General features: G+C 41.5%; 1 protein-coding gene across 1 annotated transcript in view; it reads right to left on the reverse strand.

Annotated features, from left to right (window-relative positions):
- LOC139278095 (mucin-2-like) overlaps nt 1–5,521 on the reverse strand; it is an 85,435-nt gene extending 79,914 nt beyond the window's left edge. Inside the window, exons 1-5 of the mRNA XM_070896753.1 lie at nt 5,401–5,521; nt 4,175–4,249; nt 2,484–2,712; nt 1,360–1,477; nt 553–631 (exon numbers count right to left, since the gene is read on the reverse strand). Coding sequence (XP_070752854.1) covers nt 553–631; nt 1,360–1,477; nt 2,484–2,712; nt 4,175–4,249; nt 5,401–5,521 — 622 coding nt within the window. The remainder of the gene's footprint in view (nt 1–552; nt 632–1,359; nt 1,478–2,483; nt 2,713–4,174; nt 4,250–5,400) is intronic.
- Between the last annotated feature and the right edge of the window lie 8,088 nt (nt 5,522–13,609).

Here is a 13,609-nt window from a genome sequence, read left to right on the forward strand (position 1 = left end):
GAGAAGGTTCATTAGGTTGATTTCGGAGCTGAGGAGGTTGACTTATGAAGATAGGTTGAGTAGGTTGGGCCTATACACATTGGAGTTCAAAAGAATGAGAGGTGATCTCATTGAAACATACAAAATTCTTATAGGGCTTGACAGGGTAGGGAGGATGTTTCCCCTGGCTGGCTAGTCTAGAACCAGGGTTCACAGTCTCAGAATAAGAGGTCGGCCATTTAGGACTGAGATGAGGAGAAATGTCTTCACTCAGTGGGTTGTGAATCTTTGGGATTCTCTACCCCAGAGGTCTGTGGAGGCTCAGTCGTTGAATATATTTAAGACAAGAGATCGAAAGATTTTTGGATATTAAGGGAATCAAGGGATATAGGGATAGGGCAGGAAAGTGGAGTTGAGGTAGAAGATCAGCCATGACCTTACTGAATGGCAGAGCAGGCTTGAGGGGCTGAACGGCCTACTCCTGCTCCTATTTCTTATGTTCTTACATTACAAGAAACCTGACTCAGTTTAGCAAGAAAAAAGCCAGTTATTGTTTTAACACTTTTTTTTTACCGTAAGTGATGATGTTGTCTTCTTCAAATTTCCCACAAAGGCCACAGAGATGCCCTTGATATTTAGTATCAAGAGTTAGCTGAGGACAAAATTAAACACAGCGTTTTAGAAAAAGCTATGTCCATATATACCAGGAGTGACAGTTCCAAGTTTTACGGGGGACAATACGAACTGCAATTATTACAAAGCATTTGCCCCTTTTACTACAACCAGTTTGCATAAAATTATGCATTCTTTGACGGCATAGTTTGATTGATTTACTTTGCCCAACATAGTAAGGTCATTAATATTCTTCTGACAGAGTGGCCAGGCATAGGAAGTTGCAGTTCATACTAATGACCCTGACCTCAGTTTGTTGCTCCTGAGCAGCTCTCCGCAAAGGGGCCTTCATTGCTCCCTCTCAAACAGGATCTCCCTCAGTTGCCTGGCTTGGTCCAGCAACACTTCCAGCTCTGCTTCAGAGAACCCGCAGACCTCACTAAACAATTCTAATTGAAGAATCCTTCATCTTCTGCTCCCAAGCCACTCTGTTGGATGATTGCCTCTTTAAACTGCTGCAGGCATTTAAATCCTGCAGCAGATTGCTAGTTTCTCTCTCTACCCTTCATGGACTTGCTCTCAATAATTGGCAGTGCTCCTGTCTGGAATCCGAACGATTTAAACAAGAGCACATGTTTTACCCTCCCAGTGAAGATAAAATACATGTAAATAAAGTGTGAAGTTTCTCACTCATTTACTTTGGTTGCAATGTTTATACAAGACATACACAAAAAATAAATTTAAGAAAACCTTCCATAATGATTTTACCGATAATGCATCTTGATGGTTCCAGATCAAAGATATAGTGTGCTTCCTGTTATAAATCCGTGTGTAAATTCCATATGTCTGAATACTTATCACCTTGTCATCAAATGGCACTGTCACTCTGTGAATGAGAAATGTACCGAGAGCAGTATTTATAATGCAATAATGAATGCCTCCATCTGATTTAATACAATCTAGCTGAAGACAAATTATAGATAATAATTGTCAGTGACCAATAATTCCCACTATTTGGAAAGATTTTGCTTTCACGTTTATTATCACTAATTTATTCATTTCCTGTTCGCCTTATTTTCTGTAGTTGCGTACTTCTACAAATGTGCAAAAAATAGATATGAACATGAAAAAGAGTCTAAAAAAAGTATTCCAATGCAGGATAAATTATGAATGAGGAACAACATGAAAAATTAGCTGTGTCGACAGGGTTCTATCATAGAATGCCCGAGCAGACTGTGGTAAGACACAAACCAGAAGGATTGAGTGGAGAAATAGGGAGGGAATTGGTACAATTCTTGGTGTGCATTACAAGCCAACAAACAGTGGAGATGAGATAGAGGGGCAGAATTGCAGACAGCTCAGAGATATATGCAAGAAAATCTGGGCAATAATATTGGGTTACTTTAATGATCATAACGCATGGAATAATGCATGTGGTCCATGTAGGATTTGGATAAATGTGAGGTGAAACATTTTTGCAAAAAAATAAGGAAAGGGAGTATTCACTGAATGGAAAGACACTGGAGTCGATTTTCAATTTTCTGCCCAGACATAAAAGTGGCATTGCGGATTGGCTGGCCATTATAGAAAGCACCTGCTTTTCCTTTCCACTGATCTCAGTAACTCCTTTGCCATAACTGGTTTATTTTAAATTTCTCATATGTGATGTGTTAGTTGGCCGGCCATTAGAAGTAAAATGTCATTTTATGAATGTTGTTTGTTGTTATTAAGATTAATGTGTGTCCTACTATACATTGAAAAAACTATTGTTATTTTAATATTGAATGCAAATGCTAGTTGTTCTGAAATATTAGGTACTGAAATCAAATGCTGAATAGGTAGTCCCTGTACAGATAACAGTTTGTAATAAAAGGTAAAAAGCGGAGGATTACATTGCATCTTGAACTGAAATTGTCCCGTTCACCACAAGAATTTTGATGCCTTCTATCTGGATGTAGATGTGCTCCAGATTGCCATTTGACCCACGGCGGATTTGGATGTTAAAATCTTCTGTGCCACCTGTGCACTGGCGACTCAGAATGTAGTTGCAGGTTGATGTAAAATGGTAAAACTTGTCATCAAATGTCCTGAAGGCTCCATTTCCCCAAGTGCTGCAAAACCCTGAAAAACATTTGAAATACCATATTCTTGTATCGTAATAGATCGATACAGCATTTTAGTAGAAGGTGTGGCATTTTTTTAGCTTCATTGAATTGCATTTATAATTAAGCTAATAATTTCAACTACAATGGGGGCTGATTTTGCCTGTTACGTCAGGCAAAACAGGGTGTGTGGGCAGTTGCAATCGCCCTGGTAACCTACTCGCCAGAATCCCGTTGTCCGTGATTAGAACCTTCTCCCCTGAGCAGGCGGCAAGGGCACCAAACCAAAGCCGGCACGGTCTTTCTTTACATATGCATCTTGGGTCCCACTGACGTTTGAACTTGGATCTGAATGAAGCTTTGCCGCCAGGCTGAACTAGATCAGAAGAAGTTCAGGCCCCAGAAGAAATGGAAAAATATATATTTTTTCCTTCCTTTTGTGGGGCCTGGAAGAGCAGGAGTGCTCCTCTGGGCCGCACAAGGAAAGCTTCGGCCTCCCCTGCCATGAACTCCCCCGCTTCCCATCCCCCCCTCCCCCCACACCTCCCCCCGCCCCGCAACCCCCGGCCACACCAGTTCTTTGTCGAATGTGAGATCCTCACACGACATTCCCAGAAGCCGATCTTGTGTTGGTGGGAAGACTTTGGGCCGGGCGATCTTCCATCACTTTCCACCTGGAACAGGTGGGATGAAGGCCAGTGTGAATTAATAGAGGCCTGGGCGTCAATAAAGCCTGGGCCTCATTTCTGCAGCAGTGGGTGAGGTTCCAACTCATCTCGCCCACCAAAACCCGCCAGGAGTTAAAATTAGGGCTAATGGGCCCGAACTTGGTGGGAAGTTAAGTTCCGCCCAATTGCCGCCCAAAGGACCACTGAGAGACCTGACAGTACTTTAGGCGGGAGTTTCATTAAAAAATCCTGGAATGACCGCCCGGCAGAAAAAAACGACTTACGCCATGAATCTGGGCGGCAGCGGGCAGGAGCTCCCAATCTTGGCGGCAAATGCAATCCTTGGCAAAGTACCGCCGAGGATTGAGTCGGGGCCAGGGAGGGGGGGAACACATACAAATAAAAATTTACACAGAAAAAACACTGGAAAACCTTCAGGGGACCCCATCCACCTGAATCGCTGTTAAAAAAATAAAGAAAAGAAGTTTACGAACCTTTTTTTGCAGGTCTTCATACTTACCGTTGAGGTTAGACCTGCCTCCATGCGGCGGTCCTTCCCCCTGCTGCCGCCGACTCCCGCCCGGAGCAAACTGGCAGCTCGGTGGGCGGGAGGACACATAACGTGAGTTGCGTACTAGCGGATGTCAGCGGGTGGATCCCAGCGGACATCCCTACCCGCTGGCGGGAGGCCTCCACGAAACTGGCACTGAGGGAAGACCACCCACAAAACTCGGCTGCAACGGGCGGCAGTGGGCGGTGAGACCACCAAGTTCGGGGCCAATATCTTTAAAAAGGTCATAATATGGGACTTACCATTGCTGCCATCTAATGTTGTTATTGTTTCTTGCAGAGATCTGGGCACAAACTGATGAATAGGCTCCTCCATACCTGGTTGAGAATTAAACATTTAAACTTAAGTTAATTCTTTCAGAACTAGTTTACTTTTACTTTCAAGATCAATTATCTACTATGCTAGGTTATAAAAAGTAAATGTAGTATATTATTCTATTAATTACAGTTCTTATTTTAGACTAAAATAACTAAAGAAGAATCCGTTTGATTATATTGGCCTAGAAATTGCGGTCGGAGGCTTGCCATCTGTGTACACCTCTGAATCGCAAGAAAACTAAGTACTTACCTGGTGTCTCCGGAGCTTCGGACTCTTGCGGTCCTGGGCCTGCTGGCATACACCTGCATAAAGGCTCACGGATCATAGGGGCGCAGGCGGTTTGTAAGCGTTCCTGGGATCACATAGGCCAACCAATGACAAAGGGGGATTCCTATTATGCTTATAATTACGTACAGAATCCCCATAGGCATAATAAAAATCACCTAATAAATAACATTTCACAACACTGAAATAAAAATAAATGATCACAGGTTGAAAAGTAATGAAAATACCATTTCATTAAACACCTTAAATAAAAATGTCACTTTTTGAAAAATAAATGAAACATTTTTAAATGGGACAAAAATAAGCTAAACTAATTTTAAATGTAAATGAATGTTTAAATCATTTACAAAATGTTATTTTAACATTTATTTTATCTCTTACATTGGTAAAAGAAGGCCTTCCGCCCCCGTTATACACACTGCCCAATTCCCGCCCACCCCGTCAAAGTTGAATTTTTTCCCAGAATGATAGTATTTTACAGCACAGAAAGAAGCCATTCAGCCCAAAGTCCCTGAACCATACCTCTGAATGAGCTATTCACTTAGATCAATTTCGATGTCCTAACTCCATGAGCCGGATTTTCGGCTTTCGTGGTTTTTCGGCGAAAATGGTAGCGCTTTGTGAAACTTACTATTTTCGCACGCTACCATTATCAGCCCGAACTTTTGGCCTTTACATCAACGCCAGGGCGCATCGGTAAGGGAGGCATTGCACAAGCATTTGTGGCGCAAACCACGAGTTTCGGCAACTTTAGTCCAGGGCCGGAAATGCTGCGAGAGGCATTTGGAGGGGGAAAAAAAAAAATTCCAAAAAACATTCCAAACAGATCGCTGAAAAAAATGTAAAAATAAAAACTTTAACTTACCTATTTTGCAGATTTTCATACATACCGCAGCTGGCAGGGCTGCACCAATAGGTTTGACTATTCTGGGCACGGCATATGGATCGGGAGAATGCCGAAAGTCCGATGCAAACGCAATCCGCATCGTTGCACTTTGGCGCACTTCTCTCCTGCGGTACTTGGAAGTGCCGCAAGCAGGTACCCAAGGATCCCACCCAGGCTATGCGACCGGTTTTCGCCAACCGGTCACAAACCTGCCGAAAATGTAGCCCCACATTCTTTAATGTTTGTTCTTTTTCAAATATTTATCCACTTCCCTTTTAAAAGCTAATATGGATTCTGCTTCCACCATTGTTTATGGCAGGGCATTCTATGTCCTAACAACCCGCTGCATAAAAATATCCCTCCTAAGTTCCCTTCTTTCTTCTGGGGATAATCTTTAATTGATACCCACTAGTTACTGATTCGCTGACCAGTGGAAATTGTTTAATTATTTACCTTATTGAAACCCCTCATCATTTGAACACTTGATGAGATTTCCTCTTAACCTTCTCTTTTATTGTGATAAGGGCCACAGTTTCTCTATGTTTTCTTCATAATTAAAACTCCACATCCCTTGCATCAACTTAGTGAATCGTGTCTGCACCTGCTCATTTGGCTTTGACATCCCTAAAATAAAGTACCCAACTCTAATATTCTAATTGTTTTGTGTTACCAATTCCCTTTTGCATTGTATGCCTGATTCAGGATTCAAATGTCTTTATTAAGCTTTGTCAACGTGTCCCCAATCTACTAGTCTGTCTTCCTGAAATCATTTACAGTTTATTGCACTCCCCTTTTGTCCCTTCTGCAACTTTTGATTTTGTGCCCCTTATATCCGAGTCCAAATCATTTATGTTATAGATACACAAGAAGAGTAATGGTACTCCTGGGATTGCCCCAAAAATCCACTAACCACGACTCTGTTTCCTATCCTTTAGCCAACTTCTTACCTATGCTGCCACATTCCTATTAACTCCATAGGTGCCTTCATTTCTATCACCAAGCCTCCTATGTGGTACACCTTGAGAAAATTCATATACACAACATCCACTGCTTCTTTTTAATCAACGCATTCTGTTATTTGCTCAAAGAACTCTATTAAATTTGTCTGTTGCTGTAATACATATTTGCTGTTGATCAAGTGTTAGATGTGATTTTCTTTAGACACACTCGATGTTGCGCTGAGTTTTCATTTCTTTGTTTACTAAGGAGAGAATGAATAATATTGGAGAATATTCAGTGTTTCCCTCCATCGCGGCAAATTAACCACTATACTAATCTAAGAGCCTCACATGTTACTTTATTAATCCATTTTAACCTTTCTCCAACATAATTCACGAAAAAACTTTCACTGTTTCTAATTCTCAATGCATAACCACTAACATATTACAATGTGGAATGAAATCTGACATTTAGAGAATATTTTTTGTTGGACTATATGTCCAAAGAGCTCCAGGATAAAAAGTAAGAATGTATTGAGTTTGGGGGTCTGAGTGGTTAGAAGTTACCGGAGGCAGAGCCCCACTTTCCCGAGATTATTCCCAGCTAATATAACTCTGACTGATATTTTAACTTAAAATGTTACTCGTGTCAAACCACAACTTTAAGTACATTGCACAGTACGGAAAATTGGTTTATGCGCTGTCAATCCAGTTAACTGTAAAGGTCTAGGTGGAAAAATCGTTCAGACAGTGTTAATCTGGAATTGAAATAACAGCACAAAATTGACCATTAAATTTGCAACCTCAAGCAGAAAGGTCAGAGGAAATGTGTTGAAAGCAAAACGCTTTACAATAGCATAGGGATGGAGGGTCCTCTTCTGGGTTACGTCAAGGATATTCAACAACATACAAGAAAAGTCACCTTACTAATTCAATCCTTGGCCTAGTCTTTTATGCTTCAATGGTACAAACATATAAGTCATTCATTTCATTGGTCTGCTTATTGTTTTCTGGTAACACAGCTTTTTATGGTTAAAAAAATACTATGAACTCCTCATTTTTGTAAGTTTTGTTAATATGATATACAAATTGGTTTAAATCTTGGTATACCTAGCTTGTCATCTGAAGCCTTATCTTAATCTGAGGTGACTTAAAGGGTTGACGGTGGATAGGCAATGGCAAACATTTAAAGATCACATGGATGAACTTCAACAATTGTACATCCCTGTCTGGAGTAAAAATAAAATGGGGAAGGTAGCTCAACCGTGGCTAACAAGGGAAATTAAGGATAGTGTTAAATCCAAGGAAGAAGCATATAAATTGGCCAGAAAAAGCAGCAAACCTGAGGATTGGGAGAAATTTCGAATTCAGCAGAGGAAGATAAGGGGTTTAATTTGGAGGGGGAAAATAGAATATGAAAGGAAGCTTGCCAGGAACATAAAAACTGACTGCAAAAGCTTCTATAGATATGTGAAGAGAAAAAGAATGGTGAAGACAAACGTAGGTCCCTTGCAGTCAGATTCAGGTGAATTTATGATGGCAAACAAAGATGTGGCAGACCAGTTGAACACGTATTTTGGTTCTGTCTTCATCAAGGAAGACACAAATAACCTTCTGGATGTACTAAGGGGCCGAGGGTCTAGTAAGAAGGAGGAACTGAAGGAAATCCTTATTAAGCGGGACATTGTGTTAGGGAAATTGATGGGATTGAAGGTTGATAAGTCCCTGGGGCCTGATAGTCTGCATCCTAGAGTACTTAAGGAAGTGGCCCTAGAAATAGTGGATGCATTGGTGATCATTTTCCAAAAGTCTATCGACTCTGGATCAGTTCCTATGGATTGGAGGATAGCTAATGTAACACCACTTTTTAAAAAAGGAGGGAGAGAAAACGGGTAATTATAGACCGGTTAGCCTGACAAAAGTAGTGGGGAAAATGTTGGAATCAATTATTAAAGATGAAATAACAGTGCATTTGGAAAGCAGTGACAGGATCGGTCCAAGTCAACATGGACTTATGAAAGGGAAATCATGCTTGACAAATCTTCTGGAATTTTTTGAGGATGTAACCAGTAAAGTGGACAAGGGAGAACCAGTGGATGTGGTGTATTTGGACTTTCAAAAGGCTTTTGACAAGGTCCCACACAAGAGATTGGTGTGATAAATTAAAGCACATGCTATTTGGGTAATGTACTGACGTGGATAGAGAATTCATTGGCAGACAGAAAGCAGAGAGTCGGGATAAACGGGTCCTTTTCAGAATGGCAGGCAGTGAATAGTGGGGTGCCGCAGGGCTCAGTGCTGGGACCCCAGCTATTTACAATATATATTAATGATTTGGATGAAGGAATTGAGTGTAATATCTCCAAGTTTGCAGATGACACTCAACTGGGTGGCGGTGTGAGCTGTGAGGAGGACGCTAAGAGGCTGCAGGGTGACTTGGACAGGTTAGGTGAGTGGGCAGATGCAGTATAATGTGGATAAATGTGAGGTTATCCAATTTGGGGGCAAAAACACGAAGGCAGTATATTATCTGAATGGCAGCAGATTAGGAAAAGGGGAGGTGCAACGAGACCTGGGTGTTATGGTACATCAGTCTTTGAAAGTTGGCATGCAGGTACAGCAGGAGGTGAAGAAGGCAAATGGTATGTTGGCCTTCATAGCTAGGGGTTTTGAGTATAGGAGCATGGAGATCTGAATGCAGTTGTACATGGCCTTGGTGAGGCCTCACCTGGAATATTGTGTTCAGTTTTGCTCTCCTAATCTGAGGAAGGACGTTCTTGCTATTGAGGGAGTGCAGCGAAGGTTCACCAGACGGATTCCTGGGATGGCTGGACTGACATATCAGGAGAGACTGGATCGACTGGGCCTTTATTCACTGGAGTTTAGAAGGATGAGAGGGGATCACATAGAAACACATAAAATTCTGACGGGACTGGACAGGTTAGATGCAGGAAGAATGTTCCCGATGTTGGGGAAGTCCAGAACTAGGGGACACAGTCTAAAGATAAGGGGTAAACCATTTAGGACTGAGATGAGGAGAAACTTCTTCACTCAGAGAGTTGTTAACCTGTGGAATTCCTTACCGCAGAGAGTTGTTGATGCCAGTTCATTGGATATATTCAAGAGGGAGTTAGATATGGCCCTTACAGCTAAAGGAATCACAGGGTATGAAGAGAAAGGGGTACTGAGGTGAATGATCAGCCATGATCTTATTGAATGGTGGTGCAAGCTCAAAGGGCCGAATGGCCTACTCCTGCATCTATTTTCTATCTTTCTATGTTTCTATGTTTTTCTGTTTGAATTAATTTGTACCCTCAGCATCAGTTTAATTTTAATTGTCACTGGGAATAAGTCCACAGTATTATATTGCTAACAAGGCTAATCAAGCTTTGCAAACATAAACTTAAACACACCTTACTCTGTGACTTTAAAAGCAGAATCTCAGTGGCACTCTGAAATTATTTGTTCAACTCTGGCTGCAAAGCTTTCCTCAGGACTGACCACTTTCACAAAATGACCACCCACCAGCTGCAAGCACTGCTAAATGCTGGCAGCCATTTTAAATGGGCAGCAGTATGTGCAGGTATCAGGCTGTCATTTTATGGAGGTGTCCAGTACCCGAAAGAAAGGGATTAAACATCAAACAAAATGGCTAAATCTGCAATGAGATTTGAAAGGTTTGTGATGTAAATAAACTACATTGTCATGTCACACTGGTAAGAGTAAAGTTGACCAAATATAATTATAACATACTTCAGTATCAGTAAATGCAAGTTTACAAACATTCTCCAATCAAACAAATTGAGGCAACATGGTAAAGAAGGCTCAAAATCTCCCCTGGAAAATAAATATGACATAGTTAGCAGAGTAGAAAGAACTTTCAGAACTGGAAACCTTGCTTGAAATTAAACATAACTTCTGCACCATCACTCCTATTGGCTGAGCGCTTTACTTTATTAGTAATAACATGAGTTTAGAAATTATTATACTGTGTTTAACTGTCAACCTACCATTTTTGATGTTGGAATATTCTCTAGTAAAACGTGTGGCCGAGACATCACCTGGAAATAGTTGAACAAAATTAGTTGATGTAGAAAACAGAAATGCTTAATGAGCAAACTTCGCCTTATCATTAATTTTCTAAAATGCTTCCAGAGGTTTAATTATTCTACACACTGGTATATCAGCTATTATGTCATTTTCGTAATGTTAATGCAATTTGACAGAAAATAAGTAATGAAGAAATCTTTGAATGCATGGAGCAAAACTTTGGTATATCGCCTTGGTGTTATGTCACCGAGTGGTACGAAGTGCTGTCAGAGGGGTGCAGATTTGATCTATGTAGCTCTACACCTCCTACAGCAGAGAGGGAAATTCAAAGGCCGAGTCATGACAGACACATGTGCCCAGTTTTTTGCAGTTTAGTTCGAGAACAGTATTGAACAGTACAAGGGGATCATGTGCATGTTCTCTTAATGGGGACCATAAGAAGTTTTCCCAGAGATTGCTTTGCCGTGTAACTGCATTCTTGGCTGTGGTTTTGCTATTTCAGTGAAATGAAAATTAAAATGTTTCAAAATAGTGAGTGACAAACATTTGCACACTCAGTTTTTTCATTCAGATTCATTGGTAAAAATATTAAATTTCTAGCTGTAAGCCCCGTGACTAACATCAAGAAATAGACCTTGTAAAATGGTTTGTAAAATAACCCTGCTGTCATTCCGCATGATCTTTTTTCGGAAATGTTCGCCCACATTTTACTGCATGAAAAATGAAAGAAAGAAAGAAACATTTGCATTTATATCGCGCTTTTCGCAAACACTGGACATTTCAAAGCGCTTTACAGCGAATTAAATACTTTTTGGAGTGTATTCACTGTTGTAATGTGGGAAACGCACCAGCCAGTTTTGCACAGCAAATTCCCACAAATAGCACTGTGATAATGTCCAGATAGTCTGTTTTCGTTATGCTGATTGAGGGATAAATATTGACTAGGACACCTGCTCTTCTTCAAAATAATGCTATGGGATCTTTTACCTCCACCTGAGAGGGCAGACAGAGCCTCGGTTTAATGTCTCATCCCAAAGACAGCATCTCCAACAGTGCAACATTCATCAGAACTGCATTGAAGTTTCAGTCTAGATTTTGGTGCTCAGGTCAGATTTAAAGCCACAACCTCCTGACTCAGAGACAAGGGTGCTACCAATTCAGCCATGGCTGACACCATCAGTGTATGTGAATTTCTGCACACTGATCTTGACAAAGTAAAGAAAATATATTTGAAAAAAATAAAATTTTATATATACCCATGTATAAGCTCTATACTACTATAATTTTAAATACTTTATCATTCGAAAAATGTACTTACCTTTGCACAGGGACAGAGCCCAGAGGACAACTAATACAAGCTTTCTCATCGTATTAGTTTAGGTCCAGAGTAGACACTAAGGTCATCCCAGTGAATTATTCTCTCCAGTTTCTTTCTTAAATCCATTTATATAGATCCTCTCCCCAGTCTCATTTGAATAGAATAAGGAAGTTGAAAGCAGTTGTTTGCTGAGCTTTTTGAGGATTTTGACTTTGACAGGTTGTGTAACCCTTTGGGTACTTAAATATAGACACTTCTTGCATACCAAATGTAATTTGGTATAGTATGTCTTCTATACTTTGATTCATTTGATCTTATATTAAACATCCCATTTATAAATAAATGTCATTGTTTTTGTATGCAATTGAACATATTTGTCTGGCAGATTTCTGCGGCAACAGGTGCATCCGTTGCTTCAGACTCAGGACTTTCCTTGGAATTCTGTGCCTCACCACCTGAGACAATCACAAACGCATTGCTCAGTGAAAGCCAAAATGCTCCCAATTCTGATATATTTTCCAAATACTGTTAGAAAATGTAATGAGCAGAACCCAATTGGAAGGAATTGAATTTTTGCTCCATTTGATAACTGAACACATGTCAGGACTGCTTATTGCTTTCACAAACATAACATTGTATGCACACTGGTCGAACAAAAGATAAAAGCCCCATGTTAACCTGGGCCGAGTGCATCATGCGTGGGCTGGGATGAGAGTGCAAGAGTCGGGTTGCGAGAGTAGCCCTTCTGATGGCCCCAGCATGAAGCCCGGGCCATTTTAACTCCCAGGCCTCATTTAAATGGCAGAAACGCAACTGCTGCTTGAATCCAGCGGGAATGAGGCAGAATCTTGGGGGCGGGAGTGGAATGTTGGGTGGCTGCAGGCTGCCGCTGGGGACCTGAGGGAATGTTCACATGCACTAAGGTAAATTGTCACGGGGGGGTGGGTTCAATGGGAATTGTGGATAAGTGATATGTCCTTACTTTACAGTATAAGTGCACACGAGGCCCATACTTGAGAGAAGGTCACTCTGTGACCAGTTACCTTTATTACCAAGACCTCAAGTGATGAAGGTGGGTGGAGCTTTCCCTTTTATACCTGAAAGTCCAGGTTAGGTGTGTCTCCCACAAGTTCGCCCCTTGTGGTCAATGTTCTCAAGGTGTACAACTTAGGTCAGCTTATACATGGGTTATAATGATAGTTGAATACATGACATCACCTCCCCCCAAAGTCTTATTGGGATCACAGGTTAAGTCTCTCTGGTGGTTTATGCTCCTTGTAGAGCACCTGAGTTGGGGCTCCGGTTGTTGGGCGCTGGCCTGAGTGTCTGCTGTTTGCGGTGCCTCAGGCCTGTAGGGACGGCCTACAGTGACTGGGCTCTTCTCCACTTGGTTCCGGTGTTCGGTCACCTGTGGTGGAGTAACCTCTATGTCGTGTTCTTCCTCTGCTTCTTCTATGGGGTTGCTGAACCTCCTTTTAGTTTGATCCACGTTTTTGCGGCAGATTTGTCCATTGGTAAGTTTAACTACCAAAACCCTATTCCCCTCTATGGCAATCACTGTGCCTGCAAGCCATTTGGGCCCTGCAGCATAATTAAGGATAAAAACAGGGTCATTGACATCAATACATCATGCCCTTGCATTCCTGTCATGGTAGTCACATTGTGACTGATGCCTGCTCTCAACAATTTCTTTCATAGTCGGGTGTGTAAGGGATAACCTGGTTTTCAGCGTCCTTTTCATTAGCAGCTCTGCGGGTGGAACGCCTGTGAGCGAGTGTGGTCGGGATCTATTGGCCAACAGGAGGCGTGATAAGCGGCTTTGTAGGGAACCCCCTTGGATTCTGAGCATCCCCTGTTTGATTATCTGCACTGCTTGTTCCGC

Source organism: Pristiophorus japonicus, chromosome 13, assembly GCF_044704955.1.
Source record: "Pristiophorus japonicus isolate sPriJap1 chromosome 13, sPriJap1.hap1, whole genome shotgun sequence".
Lineage (NCBI taxonomy): Eukaryota > Metazoa > Chordata > Chondrichthyes > Pristiophoridae > Pristiophorus > Pristiophorus japonicus.